Source organism: Vombatus ursinus, unplaced genomic scaffold, assembly GCF_900497805.2.
Source record: "Vombatus ursinus unplaced genomic scaffold, bare-nosed wombat genome assembly UNPS02014830.1, whole genome shotgun sequence".
NCBI classification, from domain to species: Eukaryota; Metazoa; Chordata; class Mammalia; order Diprotodontia; family Vombatidae; genus Vombatus; species Vombatus ursinus.
In genome coordinates, this window is record NW_020954608.1 from 51,238,638 (window position 1) to 51,256,363 (window position 17,726).

General features: G+C 41.6%; 1 protein-coding gene across 2 annotated transcripts in view; it reads left to right on the forward strand.

Annotated features, from left to right (window-relative positions):
- Positions 1 to 849: 849 nt before the first annotated feature.
- KCNA6 (potassium voltage-gated channel subfamily A member 6) overlaps positions 850 to 17,726 on the forward strand; it is a 28,222-nt gene continuing 11,345 nt past the window's right edge. The window contains exons 1-2 of one of the 2 annotated variants that reach the window (XM_027838901.1): positions 850 to 5,775; positions 8,291 to 8,360. In XM_027838901.1, the coding sequence (XP_027694702.1) occupies positions 877 to 2,505 (1,629 nt within the window). In that variant the 5' untranslated portion in view covers positions 850 to 876 and the 3' untranslated portion in view covers positions 2,506 to 5,775; positions 8,291 to 8,360. Of the gene's footprint in view, positions 5,776 to 8,290; positions 8,361 to 17,726 lie in introns of those variants that run through there. The other variant, XM_027838900.1, reaches the window with a different exon arrangement.

Here is a 17,726-nt window from a genome sequence, read left to right on the forward strand (position 1 = left end):
TGTAGATTGAAGGGTGGAGGTGTGATGTTGGGTGTTTATCCGAGGAGTAAGGAGAAGGGGGCGTGTCAGGTTACGTGAGAATGTTGGCTCAGGAAGGAGGTGTGTCTGCATGTCCTTGTGTCCTTCTACTCAGCACTAACTAGTAGGCAGTCCTTGGCTGGTTTAGGGGTGTGCTGTGGGAGTGGGATGGGAGGGGGCAGAAGGCGGGGCCTAACGCGTCACTTCGAGAGTGTAGTGAGAGAGGAAGGGCAGAGCCATGCTGCAGCAGCTGCAGTGACAGCAGCGGAAGCTAGAGCATTGGGGAGTACGGTCCCTGAGCTCCGGAGCTCCAGAGAAGGGTTTTTCGCTTCGGATACACTGGTCCATTCGGAGCCCATGGGAAGAGCGCAAGGAGAGGCTACGTCGTTGGCAGCGACCTCAGCCAGACGCAGGTCGTGCGGTAGGCTACAGGCAGAGGCAGAAGCCACAGCTGCTGGAGAGGGAGGTGCATCTTGCGCTTCGGTACCGAGCATCAGTGTGGATTCTGGAGCAACTCCCAGTGGGCGCTGGGAAGTGCTAAACCAACCAGAGAGAGACCTAAGAGCCCTACCGCCCAGATCGAAGAAATCCTAAAACGCGAAGCCAGGCATTGACCTGGGCATCCAATTCCAGACATCGCGGGATGTGGATCCAGGTACCTCTATTAGTGCATCCCCACATACGCTTCCAAGGAATGAGAGCGCATAGACAGCTAGGTCAAGATCAAAGAGAAAGGGGATCAGGAGCCGCACCCTAGGAAGAAAGAAGCAGGGAGCTCCACTCAACGAAATCTGGTAAGCCAGACCCGCATACGGGGAGTGGACGCCTTGTGGAAGGGCGCACAGCGTAGCAGGCGGTATGCGGGAGGAGACAACCTTGGCGCAGGCGGCTCACGGGGAGGTCCGGGGACCCGAAGAGGAGCAGCAGGGTGGAGGAGACTTCCCCGGGGCTGCTGGAGGTGGCGGTGGCTGCTGCAGCAGTGAGCGCCTGGTGATCAACATCTCGGGGCTGCGATTTGAGACACAATTGCGCACTCTGTCTCTGTTTCCTGACACACTTTTGGGAGACCCCGGGCGCCGAGTCCGCTTCTTTGACCCCTTGCGCAATGAGTACTTCTTTGATCGCAACCGACCCAGCTTCGACGCCATCCTGTACTACTACCAGTCTGGGGGCCGGCTACGGAGGCCCGTCAACGTGCCTCTGGATATCTTCCTGGAGGAGATCCGCTTCTACCAGCTGGGTGAGGAGGCCCTGGAGGCTTTCCGGGAGGATGAGGGCTGCCTTCCAGAGGGTGGTGAGCACCAGAAGCCCTTGCCTTCGCAGCCCTTCAAACGTCAGGTCTGGCTCCTCTTTGAATATCCTGAAAGCTCAGGCCCAGCTAGGGGCATCGCCATTGTCTCCGTACTGGTCATTCTCATCTCCATAGTTATCTTCTGCCTGGAAACCCTGCCCCAGTTCCGGCCAGACCCCAGAAGCAGAAGTGATGGTGGGAGGGTACATTCAGGTGGCCCAGCCCCCAGAGGGAGTCAGGAAGAAGATGAGGGAGACCACTCAGTATATAAGCTGTTAAATCCCAGTGTCATTGTCCAGGGAGGAGTTGTATCAGGACCTGGACCATCATCCCAACTGATCCCACTTGGGGGTCCTCCAGAGTCTGGCTCTTTCTTCACAGACCCTTTTTTTCTGGTAGAGACCCTCTGCATAGTGTGGTTCACCTTTGAGCTGCTGGTTCGTTTCTCTGCCTGCCCAAGCAAGCCAGCCTTCTTCCGCAACATCATGAACATCATAGATTTAGTGGCCATCTTCCCTTACTTTATCACCTTGGGCACAGAGTTGGTGCAACAGCAGGAACAGCAGCCTGGAAGCGCTGGAGGAGGTGGCAGCCAGAATGGGCAGCAGGCCATGTCCCTGGCAATCCTGCGAGTCATTCGCCTGGTCCGAGTTTTCCGCATCTTCAAACTTTCCCGACACTCCAAAGGTCTCCAAATCCTGGGCAAGACGTTGCAGGCCTCCATGAGGGAGCTCGGGCTCCTCATCTTCTTCCTCTTCATTGGAGTTATCCTCTTCTCCAGTGCTGTCTACTTTGCTGAGGCTGACGATGATGATTCACTCTTTTCCAGCATCCCTGATGCCTTCTGGTGGGCAGTGGTCACCATGACCACAGTTGGCTATGGGGACATGTACCCCATGACTGTAGGGGGCAAGATTGTGGGATCTCTGTGTGCCATTGCAGGCGTCCTCACCATTGCCCTACCAGTACCGGTCATTGTCTCCAACTTCAACTATTTTTACCACCGTGAAACAGAGCAAGAGGAACAAGGCCAATATACACATGTCACATGTGGGCAGCCTATACCAGACCTGAAAGGATTGGGTGGGGGACTTGGCAAACCAGATTTCTCTGAGATTGCTCCAGAACGGAGACCCAGCTACCTTTCCACCCCACATAGGGTTTATGCAGAAAAAAGGATGCTAACAGAAGTTTGATCATTGAGAGAGAGAAGTTGGGGATTGAGGGGAATGGAGTAATAAAGAACTGCAGTAGTTTTATAGTCACCCCCTATCTAGAACCAAGGTCTTCATCATTCCCTCTAACTGGAGTGACATAGATGGCTGAACTGTGAAACCCTATTGCCTGGACCTCTGACTCCAGTGACCAGAAGGATGTCTCTTGATATTTAAGATACATGATACACTTCCAGGGGTGTCATCTGATCATTCTTACTTTCCTAACAACTCTATGGAATATCTTATCTCATTATACTACCTGAAGACTGATTTTTCCATGCTTTGTCTGTAGTCTCAAAAGAACTAGAACTCTTGGGACCACTTTGGCACTCCCAACCTTAGTTTTCATCTGCTGAATTTCCATCCAAAGATGGAGGGTCAGGAACAACTCACTCAATCAACTATTTTTATATGGTGCCCTTTGTCATCTATCTATTCAGAAGACCCTGCCTTTAGCATCATGGATCTAAAACATTCTAATCATCTCTAAGTTTAACTAGGATGACAGATTTCAGGATCTAACCTTACCATTTAGAAGATATATAGGGAAATCTAAAAACAGTAGGATGATGATGATGATGATGATAATGATGATGATGATGATGATGATGATGGTGTGTGTGTGTGTGTGTGTGTGTGTGTGTGTGTGTGTGTGTGTGTTTTGGTACAAACATGCAACCCCTGATCCAGGTTTCTCCACTTCCAGGAGAATTGGTTCTCAAAGCCGAATATTAGTTATATGCAAGTGCCTTCCCATGCAAAGGGAATGGGGACCAGGGAATCACCAAGTCCAGAGAAGCACAGAAATGGAGTCACATATAACCCTTGGTTCAGTTTTTTGCCTCTGAAAGGCTGTAACATCTTGGTGCACAGTACAGTTTTCTCTATTGCCCTAACTGCTACACAGTAGCAGCTTTCACTGGCTCATCCGCCCAAAATGCTTCCAAGCCCTCCACAGCTGCCACATAGACTCAATGTTCTCCCTCTAACCTGGACATTTAAACTTGGGGATGCCTCTGATGTTTTGCTAAAGCAAACATCTGGCTTAAGCCCCCAGATTGGCAGATGCAAGGATATTGTAAAGTGGCCAAAGAAAAGATTTCTGAGCCTCCACAACTGTTTTCTCTTTTCATGGGCAATAGGAAATACCTATGTTAAGAAATTAGCAATTATTCTTTATGGGCAATCCTATTGTTAGAATCTTTTTGTTCAGTTAGATGAGCATTTATGAACCATATAGATCATATAGAAAGAGTACTGAATTTGGCATCCGAGATCCTGGATTCCAAACCTCCTGCCACTTAGTACTTAGATAACCTTGGACAAAACTTCGCCTCAATTTTCTCATCTATAAAATGAGGCATTGGACTTGATGATTCCTAGGGCCCCTTCCTGCTCTAAATCTGTGACTCCGTAACTGTCATTCATTTCTCTTTTAAGATTTTGATCCTCCATGCACCTAGGAACTCTCCTTTTGTTTTTCTATAGGGTGAGGTATTAGTCACATCTCTTCTGTGTGAATTTCAGAATCATGAAAGACTATCAGCCAGGTTTTGATTTTCTTTTTAAGGTTTGAGATTGCTTGGCAGAGACTTCTTTTCCCTCTAGGTGTGTCTAATGATGGATGTCCTTTTAAGGACAATTTTAATGAGTTGCACCCTAGATTAGAAGTTGACAGATTCACATTTTAGTTCCATTCTAACTTCCTTGGGTGACTTGGGGCAAATCACTTTCCCTCTCTGTACCTCAGTTTCCCCATCTCTTAAATGGGGAGTATAATCCTTCCCTCTCCCTACCTCATGAGACATCTCAATAAACTTTTCTGGTCAGATTGGAGATGATGCTATGCAAGCATATGATCTTATTAACAGGCATTGGCACCTTAGTCTTTGCCTTCTCTCTCAATCTTAGCCAAGGAACAATTCCCTCTTCTCCCCTTCCTGTATGAGTTCCTAGATTTCAGATCTAAAGCTAAAGGCAAGGAGAATGTCAAAAAGAAGCATATTTGAGTTCTCAAACTTCTTAAATCCCTCCTCAGTGTTGGGGCTGGTGCAGTCCTTACTTTCTCATCTTCTCTGGAGGAGAAAAGGGATTATCTGGTCTCAACCAGTATCTTTCAAGGATAAGGGACAGCTGCAGCTCCCCTAAGTTTGAACTACAGCTGGGGTAAAGCAGTTTTTTGATTCGGTAACATGCCGTCTAGATAAGAGTTGTTTTTCTGAAGCCCTTCAGTTACATCTGCTGGCCAGTTAGAGAGGGGAGCATTAAAGACACGGGGACAAAGGAAGAGTCCTGACCATGGATAAATATGTGAGTGTATGTATATATAATCCTATTCATAATCTATTACAAAACATTTCCTTTTCAAGACAGTGCACATATGAAGTTAAGGGTTTGTGGAAAACTGTTATTTCAAGGGATTCCTGTTGTCATAACAGCCTTTCAGCCTGTTTTCATATCTTCTGACTGGGAGACCAAACGGAAACAGCACAGTCCTGGTTTCCCAAATAGAGAGACCTTGATGATTCTTTTAGGTGCTACTGGTGGCCAGGGCAGGGCATATGGTTGGTCAGTCCCTGACATGGATCAAATGAATCATCAAACTTCCTTTGGTCCTTCTTTCATGCTACTTTGCCAGCTCTGGCCTCTCAGCTTCCTCAGTCACTTCTGCTTACCCTTCACTCACCTGTGTGCTTGTTACCTGTTTGAGAAACCATTGCTAACATGGACTCCAGAAAAACACAGGGATGTCTTGGAGGGGAGGAGTCTTACTTGGAAAGAAGAGGCTTTCTGACGGGATGATGTCTCTTTCCACTCAGAAGATGGCTATTCTCAGGTCTCATAGATAGAAACAAGTAAATCCTCCTTCTCTTCAGAGAACTTCCCAGCTGCTAAAAGGGAATTCTTTATAAACATGACACTAAAGAAAAGTTTCATAGACTAAAACCTTTGGAGGCTGTGGCTCAAGCCTAGTTTCTGTGAGGTTTATTAAATGTAGTCTTCTGAGACTTTTGTCTGCTTCCTGGGCTTTTGTTGCTACAGCTGTTGCTGTGGCAGTCGGACAACTCCATTGGGAAGACTGTGATGCTCAAGCCATCTGGGTCCCTGAGCATGGACCCAGCCAATGCCCCAAAGGAAATTCTGGGGACTTCCAACAAGAGGCAATGACACATCTCTGCAGAGAGACTTGAGCTCTTCCTGTTTCATCCCACAGGAGAGGAGGGAGTAAGAGCTGCTGTTTCGTTTAAGGTAGGTGTTACCACAACAAAAACGATCTGGTTTTTTAGGTAACATTTGAATCCCTGAGGGAGGGAAAGCTGTGCTTAATGTGATTCTGTATTCTTAGGCAGCATCTGTCTTTTATAGCTGGGATCAGCTGTAGCATTTCTGCTGAGACACTAGGTTTTCTCTCTTGGGTAAATGTGAAGGGGTTTACTGGGGAATATCCTATGATATACAATCATTCTTATGCTCTAAAGACAGTCAGTGTACCATCTTTCTATGTACAAAATTGCCTTCTGGTCATACTAGAATGGTAGAGAAGGAGAGAGGGAGAGAGAGAGAGAGAGAGAGAGAGAGAGAGAGAGAGAGAGAGAGAGAACAATAAAGAGGAAAAAATGGAGACATTGAAAGACAACACAGAGACAGACACAGAGAAAAACAAAGAAAAACTGAGATGATCTGTTGCATAAAAGATATTGTGCTAGGTACTATGGAAGAAACATACACATATTTATATTTCTATATAAAAATATATATGCATCTACATACAATATATGTAATATCTATTATGTTGTGCCTCTCTTGCTCCACCCTGCCCAACAATCCTTCAAGCCCTGTTCTTCTGCTTAATCATATTGAACAAAATCTTGTCATAAGCAGTACTTTCTGCCTCCCATATACCCCATATAATTGCTAGGTCAGATTCTCAAGGAACAACAGGGATGAGCAGCCTGATGGTATATGGTTGAGAGAATAGGTGCCCTATCTATCCTCTCACTGATTTGACTTTATATATTGCTCAGAAGAAGGAAAATGTAGTCCAAACCCCCTTTGTGATGGGTAATTTAAAGGAGAGAATGAAACACATTTTATTTTCAAAATCATAGGCTCTCCTTTTTATACCAGATTATTTACCATGACATATCTAGTTAGTGTCAAAGTGAGAACTAGATCCCAAATATGTCAGGTATTTTTTTGGATAAAGCCTAGGGAATTTGAATATTTGGGTCCATTGGCCTAGTCCTAGCTCTATCTACCACTGACACACTATGCATACAATTTCAGGCTTTCCTTCAGATACCTCCTCCCTGCATGACTATCCTCAAAGGAGTCTCTGTGTCAGGAAATCTGCAGGATTTACATTTTAGAGGTGTGGTTGGGGAGGAGTAATAGCTCAACTTCACTGAAATTTGACTATAAGTATTCACGGAGCCCATACAGGTTGATCCCTGAAAATCAGATATATATACATATGTATGTATGTTTATATAGATATTTATATAATGTATATAAACATATATATGCATGTTTGCATATATACATATAAAATTACAAGGATAGAGCCAGATGATGCTACTGCAAGAGTTGGAGAGCCCCACTGAATTTTAAACATGCTGTAAATAAGAGGTAAATCAAGGAAGGAATAAGATTGCTATCTTGAGTGGATAGGATGATGATAATAGATGAGAGAACAAAATGAGAACTACTTTATTTGTGTTTTGCTTCTTATTTCTCTACCAAAGATACTCCAGATTGGGAAATATAAAATAAAATCAAATAACAAAAACTAAAATCCAAGATGAGTGAGGTGACAGAAAGCTACCTAGCTGTCTTCAAGACAGTCACCAGAACAGAACAAACTACACTCCAAGTACTGATCTAACTTGTAGATGGAACAGCTGAGCCACTGTTAGGAATCTTTGATAGACACTGTTGAGAAGAGTTGAGTTGCTGTTGGACCAGAGTTGAACAAATATCTCTTTTTTCAAAAGATGTCTTTCATGAGATAGATTCTCCAGTCCATAGGCATTAGCTTGGGTCTATGTAGAGCTTGATTGATTGCTAATGAAGTAGTGGAAGACATAATCAAAGGGTTTGTGAGCACTTGGGTGAACAGTGATCACTATAAAAACAATGTGGGTCCATTAAAAAGATAATACCAATCTAATTTACTATTTCGACAGTTATTAGACTGGAAGGCATGCCATAAACATTGTGTTTCCAGATATCAGCAAGATACTTGACAAAGTATCTCATGATATCTTCATGGGCACTTTGGAGAGAAATGGGATGAATAGTATGGTCAGGTGGATTTGGAACTAGTTAAATGACTGAACCCCAAAAATGATAATAGTGGATTAATGACAACTTGTCATTTTTGAGGATGGTAGGCAAAAAGGTCACCATAATTCAATAAGTCAACAAGCATTTATTAATTTCTTACTATGTTCCATGCACTGTGAGGATAATTATTCCTGTGTGATATCAAGGGCTGAAGAGGTAGAGAAATACTATGGAGAACCTAACAAAATCTTCCATACCATTTTAGCAGATTTTTTGATACTCGGTGATTTCAATGTGAAAGTGGGATAGGGAAGTCTCAGTTTCTTCATCAGAATATGAAGAGTTTGAGCTAGTTAGGGTCCCTTTAGCTCTAGGTTAATGATCCTAAGCTTCAATAGGATGTTTTCCAATAAACTATTGCTGCTGACATATGGGAAATGACATACACATTGACCTTAATTATCATTATTTCCTATAGATGTTTAACCAATGTAAGACAAACACACATTGAGAGATGCCTCCCCTCCAATAAATAAATACTCCAACAAATGCTTGATCACTTTGTTAAGTGGAAGGAGATGCCAGCCAAGCACAGCACTGCTTTAGAATTCCACATTTGTGAAACATTACAGAAGAGGATCTCAGAAGGTTTTGAGTAGTGAGTTGCCTCATAAAACAGAAAAACATTGTCTACTAAAGCCTTGGAATGACAATCAGATCATCCTAAGAGTACTCAAAGATAAAACTGACAGGGCAACAAATGGAGAGAAAATAGAAAAAAAATGATCAAAATTTGGAGGCCAGAAAAACCTGAGAAAATTTGACTATCATAGAAGCAAGATGAGCAGAACAAAAGAGGCAGTAGTTCTAGTTCTGCTGACCTCTGTCCTGGTCTACTCACATCTAGAATATTATGTTCAGTTCTGGGCACCACATTTTAGGAAGACCTTTGTTTAATCTAGAGCACATTAAGTGAAAGGATGACCTGGATTATGAAGTTTCTGGACACTGTATCATAGACGGTTTTTTTTTAATTCATAGAGGATGTTTTATAAGAACTGGAAATATTTAGCCTGGAGAAGATAAGACTTAGGGGGAAATAAATAGGTGTATTCAAAAAACTGAAGCATTATCATTGTTGTTATTCAGTTATCTCTAGTTCTTCATGACCCCATTTGGGATTTTCTTGGCAAAGATACTGAAATGGTTTGCCATTTCCTTTTCTAGCTTGTTTTACAGATGAAGAAGCTGACACAAACAGGGTTAACTGACTCTCCCAGGGTCACACAGCTAGTAAGTGGCTGAGGCCGGATTTGAACTCAAGAAGAAGAGTCTTCTTGAATCCAGGCCTGGCACTCTATCTGCTGTACCACCTAGTTGCCCTTTATTATTATGGCATTATTATGTGGGGTGATTATTGCACTTGCTTTCTGGGGCCCATATGGCAGAACTTAGAATAATGGTTGAAAGTTGCAGAGAGGTGGATTTAAACTCTATATAAGAAGTTTGCCAACAATTAGACCTGCCCCTAAATGGAATTAACATATAAGGTGTTGAGTTTCCTATTACTAGAGATTTTCTAGTGGTTGCTAGGTGACCACTTGTCAGTGTTATTGTAAAAGAGACTTTTGACCAGGTATGGGTTGGACTAGATAAACTGTGAAATAAATCTCTTCTAACTTTGAGATTCTATGTCTATCTGTCACTGACAGAAGTAGGTATAAAAGACCTATGTCTGGGATCTAATCACCTTTTCGCTAGTATATTACATCTTTCAGGGGTCAGAGAGTAAATGATATCTAAGGGTGATTTCCCAAGGGCTCATCTAGGACAGTGAGTGACTGTCATTAGAGACTAAGAGAGATGGGTTAAGGGGAAAGTCACTATCGTGGACATGATCTATTCCCTGGAGTAGAGAAGAGCAGGGATTTAGTTTAGTGAAGTGCTTAGAGGTAAATAAGACTTCAGTGTGTACTATCGAAAAACAGAGTTCCCGTCATCGAAATCAATGGGTGAACAGTAAGTGAACTTTCTGTAGCCTTTAGAGTCAAGGGGATAATTCTGGTACTCTACTATCTTCTCCCATAATGGACTGATGTGAGTGACTACCACCTTTCTCTGTGTCTAATGACAGTCCGAACTTTTGTATTGAGCACATAATTTTTATTTCACGCAACTATGGAAGATGGAAGAATTGAGATGATTGTGATTTCTGAGATACATGTCCATTAATTGCATTTTATTGCCTTTTAATATAATTCAAGTGCTTACTATTATGATCCTTTGCATAGAGATGTGATTGCCCCAGCATACTATGGAGGGGGGGCGGTGAATTGTAAGTGGGAGGCCATGCTAGTGAGTAAATAAATCATACTCTTAGACTAAATGAGGCCCCAAGTGGTGATACGGCAATGTGGGTTGATGGACAGCCGCTGTTGTTCTTGGGTCTGATAGAGGATTGCACACACTCAACCGCTGCAAAGTGATTGGAGTCCTTGCCATATGGGGAAGTCAGAAGGAAGAGTTGGTTTTGTAGAAAACATGATTAGTTCTGGTTTGGCTATGTTTAATTTGACATTCTTGTGAGACATTCAAATGCCCTGAAAGAAGTTGAAAATGCAGGTTTGGAACTTGGGAAAGAGGTGAAAACTAAAGATATAAATTTCAGAGTATTATGGTACATTGGGAAGAGTGCTGGGTTTCAATTCCAGTCTTGCCACTTACCTTTGGTCTTTGGCAAGTCACCACACACCTCTGGGTCCCAGTTTCCTCATCTTTAAAATGAGAGGACTAGATTAGATAATTTCTAAAGCTCATCTGTCAATTATAATACTATGATCCACATAGAGGTGAGAGTTGAGAGGCAGCATGATTTAGTGGGAAAATGACTGTTTTTGGACTTAGAGACCATGGAATCAAATCCTAGTCCTGCTATTTTGCTGCCTTTTTGACCTTGGACAAATCTGGGTCTCAGTTTCTTCATCTACAGGACGTGGAGGTTGGATTAGATGATTTTAAAGGTTCCTCCCTGTTCTAAATCCCATGAAGTTCATAGGGAAAGAAGGTGGAGAGAGAAGAGAAAATGGGTAAGACAGAACTCTAGGAACACACACTTTAAGGGGTCAAGAACAGGAAGAAGGATGATAAAAGGAGAGGAAAAAAGCTCCAGATTCCATTGGAGACCTTTTTTGGGGGGACATAGTTTTGTACAACTGGAGAGCAATGTGAGAAAATGAAAGATAGAACAGCCAAGAAATCAATAAGAGGCAGGAAAATATTAAATTAGCATTTATATGGCACTTTCAGGTTTGCAAAAGTATTATACATGTCTATATATGTTAATATATCCCATATATTAATACATTTCATATTAATATTAATACCACCCATATATTAATATAGTTCATATTTATATATGACTGTATCCCATGTATTAATATATTATATATTCATATCCATATGTCTCTATCTATCTCATATGTTCCTCATAACAACCAAGTGAGGTAAATGTTATTATTAATATACATAGGAGGCAGCTAGGTGGTGCAGTGGAGAGAAAGCTGGGCTCGGAGTCAGGAAGACTTGTGTTCAAATTCAGCATCAGGCATTTACTAGCTGTGTGGCTCTGGGCAAGTGGCTTAACCTTTGTTTGCCTCAATTTTCTCAACTGTAAAATGAGGATAAATAATAGCACTGGGGTGTTATGAGGATCAAATGAGATAATACTTATTAAAAAAAAGTGCTTAGCAGGGCAGCTAGGTGGCACTATGGACAGAGCACAGGAAAACGAGTTCAAATGTGACCTCAGACACATAACTGACTGTGTGACTCTGGGCAAGTCACTTAACCCTGATTGCCTCCAAAAAAAAAGTGCTTAGCACAATGCCTGGCATATAATAAGTTCTATATAAATGCTATTCCCTTCCCTTCCTCATTTTATGAATGAGGACACTAAGACTGAGAGAGATTAAGTGACTTGACCAGTAAGTGAGGCAGAATTCAGTATTCCTGCTCCCAAGTCCTCTACAACCATACCACATAACTCCCTCAATCAAAATAGCTCCTCAGAGGCAGGGCCTGAGAAATTGCTGTTCCTTGACTTGGAGAAATCTAAGGGAAAACTTAATAATCTCTTGAGAGTCATAAAGGATAATTCTATAGAAGGTGACCTGAACAGCAAATAACTATCTTGGAAGAAATAAAACTATTCTATCTTCATTCAAGAGATTTTTTTAGGGGGCACTGCTGCTACTTGAGATGATTTCTATATTGTTTCAGACCTTTTCTGAAAAACCTCTAGTGAAAGAGTTATAATATAAACTCTCTTGTTAATCTTTTTTTAGGGCAGCTAGGTGGTGCAAAGGATAAAGTGCTGGGCCTAGAGTCAGGACAACTCATCTTCCTGAGTTCAAAATCTGGCCTTAGATACTTATTAGCTGTGTGATCCTGGGCAAGTCACTTAACCCTGTTTGCCTCAGTTTCCTCATCTGTAAAATGAGCTGGAGAAGGAAATGGCAAACCATTCCAGTATCTCTGCTGAGACAACCCCAAATGAGTTCATGAAGCAAAAAGACTTAACAATAAACAAACCCTTGCCATCAGGAAATTTTCCCTCAAATTTCACATTCTAGATTTTAAATTTAGATACTCATTCTTCTTTCATGAGTTTAGTATTTAGTATCACCATTAGAAGGTGAATAGCAGAGGAAAGAAGAAAAAGGCCTGTATAGCCTCAAGAAGAAATAATCAATTCCATTGTTGATTTTTTCAGTGAGGCACAGTTAACTCATCATGACTTATTTCTCACCCTATCTGCTGAACCCCCTATAGAAATCACAGTATGTGTCAACACTGAAGTCACACCCCTATACGACTACCCCAGTGCTGCCAATTCATTCTCTCCCAAGTTACTGTTTCCCATTACAAATTCTTCTGATTTCTGAACTTTCTTGACTGAACTGCACCAAGGATTCTCTCACATATTTCTCCTGACTTGTTCCCTTCTCCCCACATCCTTCTCGCCCCACCAGTAACCTGAGGCATTCTAAACTATCTTTTGGGAGGACAGATCTGTGGGACCAAAATATTCCCCAAGGCAATGAGAGTCCAGGTGACATCCCTGAACAGTCTGTCTCATTACAAATCAGACTATCAGAGGTCTCAGTTTCCTCATCTGTAAAGCAAAGAGGTTGGATTAGGTGATATATAATATTACTTCTTGCTCTAACTATGGTCCTATGATCCTTTGGACCAGCAAGTGGGGGGTGTCAAGAAGGAGAGGAGAAACACATGGGGGGTGGAGGGGAAGAGACACAGAGAGAGGCAGAGAGACAGATACAGAGAAAAAGTGAGAAACAGACAAAAAAAGACAAAGAGAGATAGAGATAGAGAGACAGAAACAGAGACCAAGAGAGACAGATAGAGATAGAGAGACAGAGACAGAGAAACAGACAAAGGCAGAGACAGTAAGAGACAAAGAGAGACAGAGACAGAAAGAGGCAAAGAGAGACAGAGACAGAGAAACAGAGAGAGATAGAGACAGAGAAACAGAGAGACATAGAAAGACTGGGTAATTGTTCACAATTCCATTTTCTCACCTCTCCCACCCCAATACAAGCTAGTTACAATACTCTCTAATCTAAATCCAAAACTTTTTGCTATTGTCCTCCCTACCCTCCACCCCCCACCCCTCACCCCCCACTCCCCTTTTGTACATACCCGTTTGCTTGAACAGTCTGTCTTGGACAAAATCCCAGTGATTGCAGGTTTGCAGTTTCTGTGTGGCAGAATCTTACAGTGGTTCTCATTGCAGATTCTCTGTGCCTAGGGTGATTGGTAGGTAGAGAGGGAGGCGGGGTTTTCCCCAAATAGGCAATACAGGCAGCAGAATTCCACCTTGGGAATAAGACCTTTTAAAAAGGCCTTATGCTGTTCTCTCCATTAGTGGCATTCCCTCCATTTTCTTCCTCTATTTAGAGGTACTGTGGCAAAGTGGATGGAATGCTGGGCTTCCAGTTAGGAGGACCAGATTTCAAATCTGGCTTCAGGCATGTATGACTTGTATGACCCTGAATAAGTCACTAAACTTCTCTGAGCCTCAGTATTCTCATTTGTAAAATGGAGATAATAGTAGTACCTACCTCATAAGGTTATTGTGAGGATTGAATGGAATAATATATGTGAAGTATTTTGCAAACCTTAAAAGCATAATATCAATGCCAGTTATTACTTCTTAGTAACTGAGATGATGTAACTTTCTATATTGCTGCAACTGATACGTTTTCCTTCTCTCTTGTTGGTATGGTCTGATTTGTAAAACTAAATTTAGCCTGGTATCCTGGGGGACATTCTGACCTGACAGGTTTGCCTTGTACAGAAGGGATGTTCCACAGTAGTAAAATGAACCCTACCATCAGACTTCCACAGTAATTATTTTGCAAGATAAAAGTCTTTTGGTCTTGCTCTGGGGAACTGACCAAATCTTTCCTTCAAGGTCAAAAGGAATTGTGGTACTGAAATGCAGAGCAGGCACTAGTAACAGTGAGGTTTCCTATGAACCATTAGGACTTGTGATACAAAAGCTTTCAAAAACAGGGTAGATTTTCATTGGTTTTTCAACATGTGCTCTTTAACATGCTAATAAGTAAGAAAATACATAGATATCACACTTACCAAAAACAAGACGAGATGGAGCATGTGTATGATCTTGGGCAAACTATTTAACTTTTGGGGGCCTCAGTGTTCTCATCTGTAAAATAAGGAGCTTGGATGATTTGACCTCTAGAGTCACTTTCAGCTCTATAGCATGGAAAATAGAGTCAGGATGTAAAAGATCTTGGTAGGCCACAATGTTGGCGCCAAATAATAATGATAAATGTAAAATCTTGTGTTCCTACTTTTGTGAATCTGTAACTTTTTCTGGGCTTGGATTGTAAAAAAATTGAGGGGTGTAGGAAGGTATGAGGAGACATAGAAAAACAGAGCATCTCCAAGGGGGAGAAGAAAGTATGCCATGTGTATAAATAAAGAAATATAAAATATATACAATGTAAATACAAAGTAATTGGGCAGGGAACAACACCAACGGCTGAGGAAATCAAAATAGGCCAAGCCTTCTAAAAAGATGGACGTGAAGAGGGAACATATTCCAAGCATGCTAGACAGCCTGTACAAAGTCACAGAGGTGGGAGATAGAATGCCATATATAAGGAAACAGCCAGTAGACCATTTTGACTTGAATGTAGAACAATTTCAGTCATGTTTTTAGTCATGTCAGACTCTTTGTAATCACATTTGGGGTTTTTTTTGGGCAGAAATCATGGAGTGGTTTGCTGTTTCCTTCTCCAACTCATTTTACAGATGGGAAAACTGAGGCAAACAGATTTGTGACTTGCCCAGCATCACACAGCTAAGTGTTGTAGACCAATTATGTTCCATCAAATACATTACAGGCTACTTTGGTGAATAATTGAACATTTATCTGTGGTCTTTTCAATAACTTACACTTTTTGACCTTTTTTTGGGACATCTGGGGATGGAGGCCTTCAGCCCTGTGCTGGCTTGATATCATGGTAATTTTCTCAACCAGCTTTGAGGCAATTACTCTTTTTCTGGTTGCTTCCTCCATACACTGAATTGCTTCATGTTTGAAGCTATATCCTAGCTGCCATCCATAAGCATAAATGAGGGAATTTCCATGGAACTCCCTACTTTCAAGGCCAAGTTCAAATCCTCCCTATTTTTTAAGAATCAATTCCCATAAAGCCTTCACCAGACACTCTGGCACACAGTGATCTATCTCAACTGGAGATGCAACTCACTGGAAGTGAAACTCTCTTCATGAATAGGCAAAAGTTTTTCCTTTTTTTTTATGGTAATTTTTATTTATTTTTTTTTGTTTTCAACATTTACTTCCACAAGATTTTGAGTTCCAAATTTTCACCCCATCTCGCCCCTCCCTCCACCCCAAGACGGCAAGCATTCTAAATACTCCTTCCCCTAGTCTGCCTTCCCTTCTATCTCTCCCCCCCTTCTCTTATCCCCTTCCCCTTCAATTTTCCTGTAGGGCAAGATGGATTTCTGTACCCCATTTCCTGTATTTCTTATTTCCCAGTTGCATGTGAAAACATTTTTTTAAACATGTGTTTTTAAAACTTTGGGTTCCAAATTTTCTCCCTTCCTCCCTCCCCACCCACCCTCATTGATAAGGCAAGCAAGTAAAATAGATTATATATGTGCAGTTATGCAAAACACTTCCATAGTAGACATGCTGTGAAAATCTAACTCTATTTCCCTTAATTCTATCCCACCCACCCATTTATTCTATTCTTTCTTTTGACCCTGTCCCTCCTTAGAAGTATTTGCTTCTGATCACCCCCTTTCCCAATCTGCCCTCCTCTCTATCATCCCCCTACTCTGTTGTCCTCTTCCCCTCCCCCCCATTATTCCTGTAGGGTAAGACAGATTTCCATATCCAATTGAATGTGTATGTTATGTCAAATCCTATGAGAATAAGATTCACTCATTCCCTCTCACCTTCCCCCATTTCCTCTCCACTGTAAGAGCCTTTTCTTTTGTTTTTTTTTGAGATAATTTACCCCGTTCTACCTCTCCCTTTCTCCTTCTCCTAGTATAATTCTCCCTCGCCCCTTAATTTTATTCTCCAGATATGACCCCTTCATTTTCAACTCACCCTGTGCCCTCTATCTATCTATCTATCTATCTATCTATCTATCTATCTATCTATCTATCTACCTATCTATCTATCTATCTACCTATGTATACATACGTATAATTTTCCCCCTCCAACTACCCTAATACTGACAAAGGTCTCATGAGTTACAAATATCAATCCATGGAGGAATGTAATAAGGCTCTTATGATTTTCTCTTTCCTGTTTACCTCTTCATATTCCACTTGAGTCTTGTATTTGAAAATAAAATTTACTATTCAACTGTGGTCATTTCATCAAGAATGCTTGAAAGTCCTCTATTTCACTGAATGACCATTTTTCCCCCTGCAGAATTACACTCAGTTTTGCTGGGTAGGTGATTCTTGGTTGTAATCCTATCTCCTTTGCCCTCTGGAATATTATATTCCATGCCCTGCAGTCCCTTAATGTAGAAGCAGTTAAATCTTGTGTTATCCTGATTGTGTTTCCACAATACTTGAATTGTTTCTTTCTGGCTGCTTGTAATATTTTCTCCTTGACCCGGGAACTCTGGAATTTGGCTACAATATTCCTAGGAGTTTTCTTTTGGGGATCTCTTTTAGGAGGAGATCAGTGGATTCTTTCAATTTCTATTTTGCCTTCTGGTTCTAAAATATCAGGACAGTTTTCCTGGATAATTTCTTGAAAGATGAGTTCTAGGCTCTTTTTTTGATCATAGCTTTCAGATAGTCAATAATTTTTAAATTCTCTCTCCTGGATCTATTTTCCAAGTCAGTTGTTTTTCCAATGAGATATTTCACATTGTTTTCTAATTTTTCATTCTTTTGGATTTGTTTTACAGTGTCTTGATTTCTCATAAAGTCACTAGCTTCCAATTGCACTATTCTAATTTTTAAGGAAGTATTTTCTTCAGTAATCTTTTGGACTTCCTTTTCCATTTGGCCAATTTTGCTTTTTAGGGCATTCTTCTCCTTATTGGCTTTTTGGACCTCTTTTGCCATTTGGGTTAGACTATTTTTTAAGGTGTTATTTCTTCAGTATTTTTTTGGGTCTCCTTTAGCAAGTTGTTGACTTGTTTTTCATGATTTTATTGCATCACTCTCAGTTTTTCCTCTACTCCTCTTACTTGCTTCTCAAAATCCCTTTTGAGCTCTTCCAAGGCCTGGGACTGATTCATATTTTTCTTGGAGGCTTTGGATGTAGGAGCTTTGGCTTCGTTGTCTTCTTCTGGTTGTATGTTTTG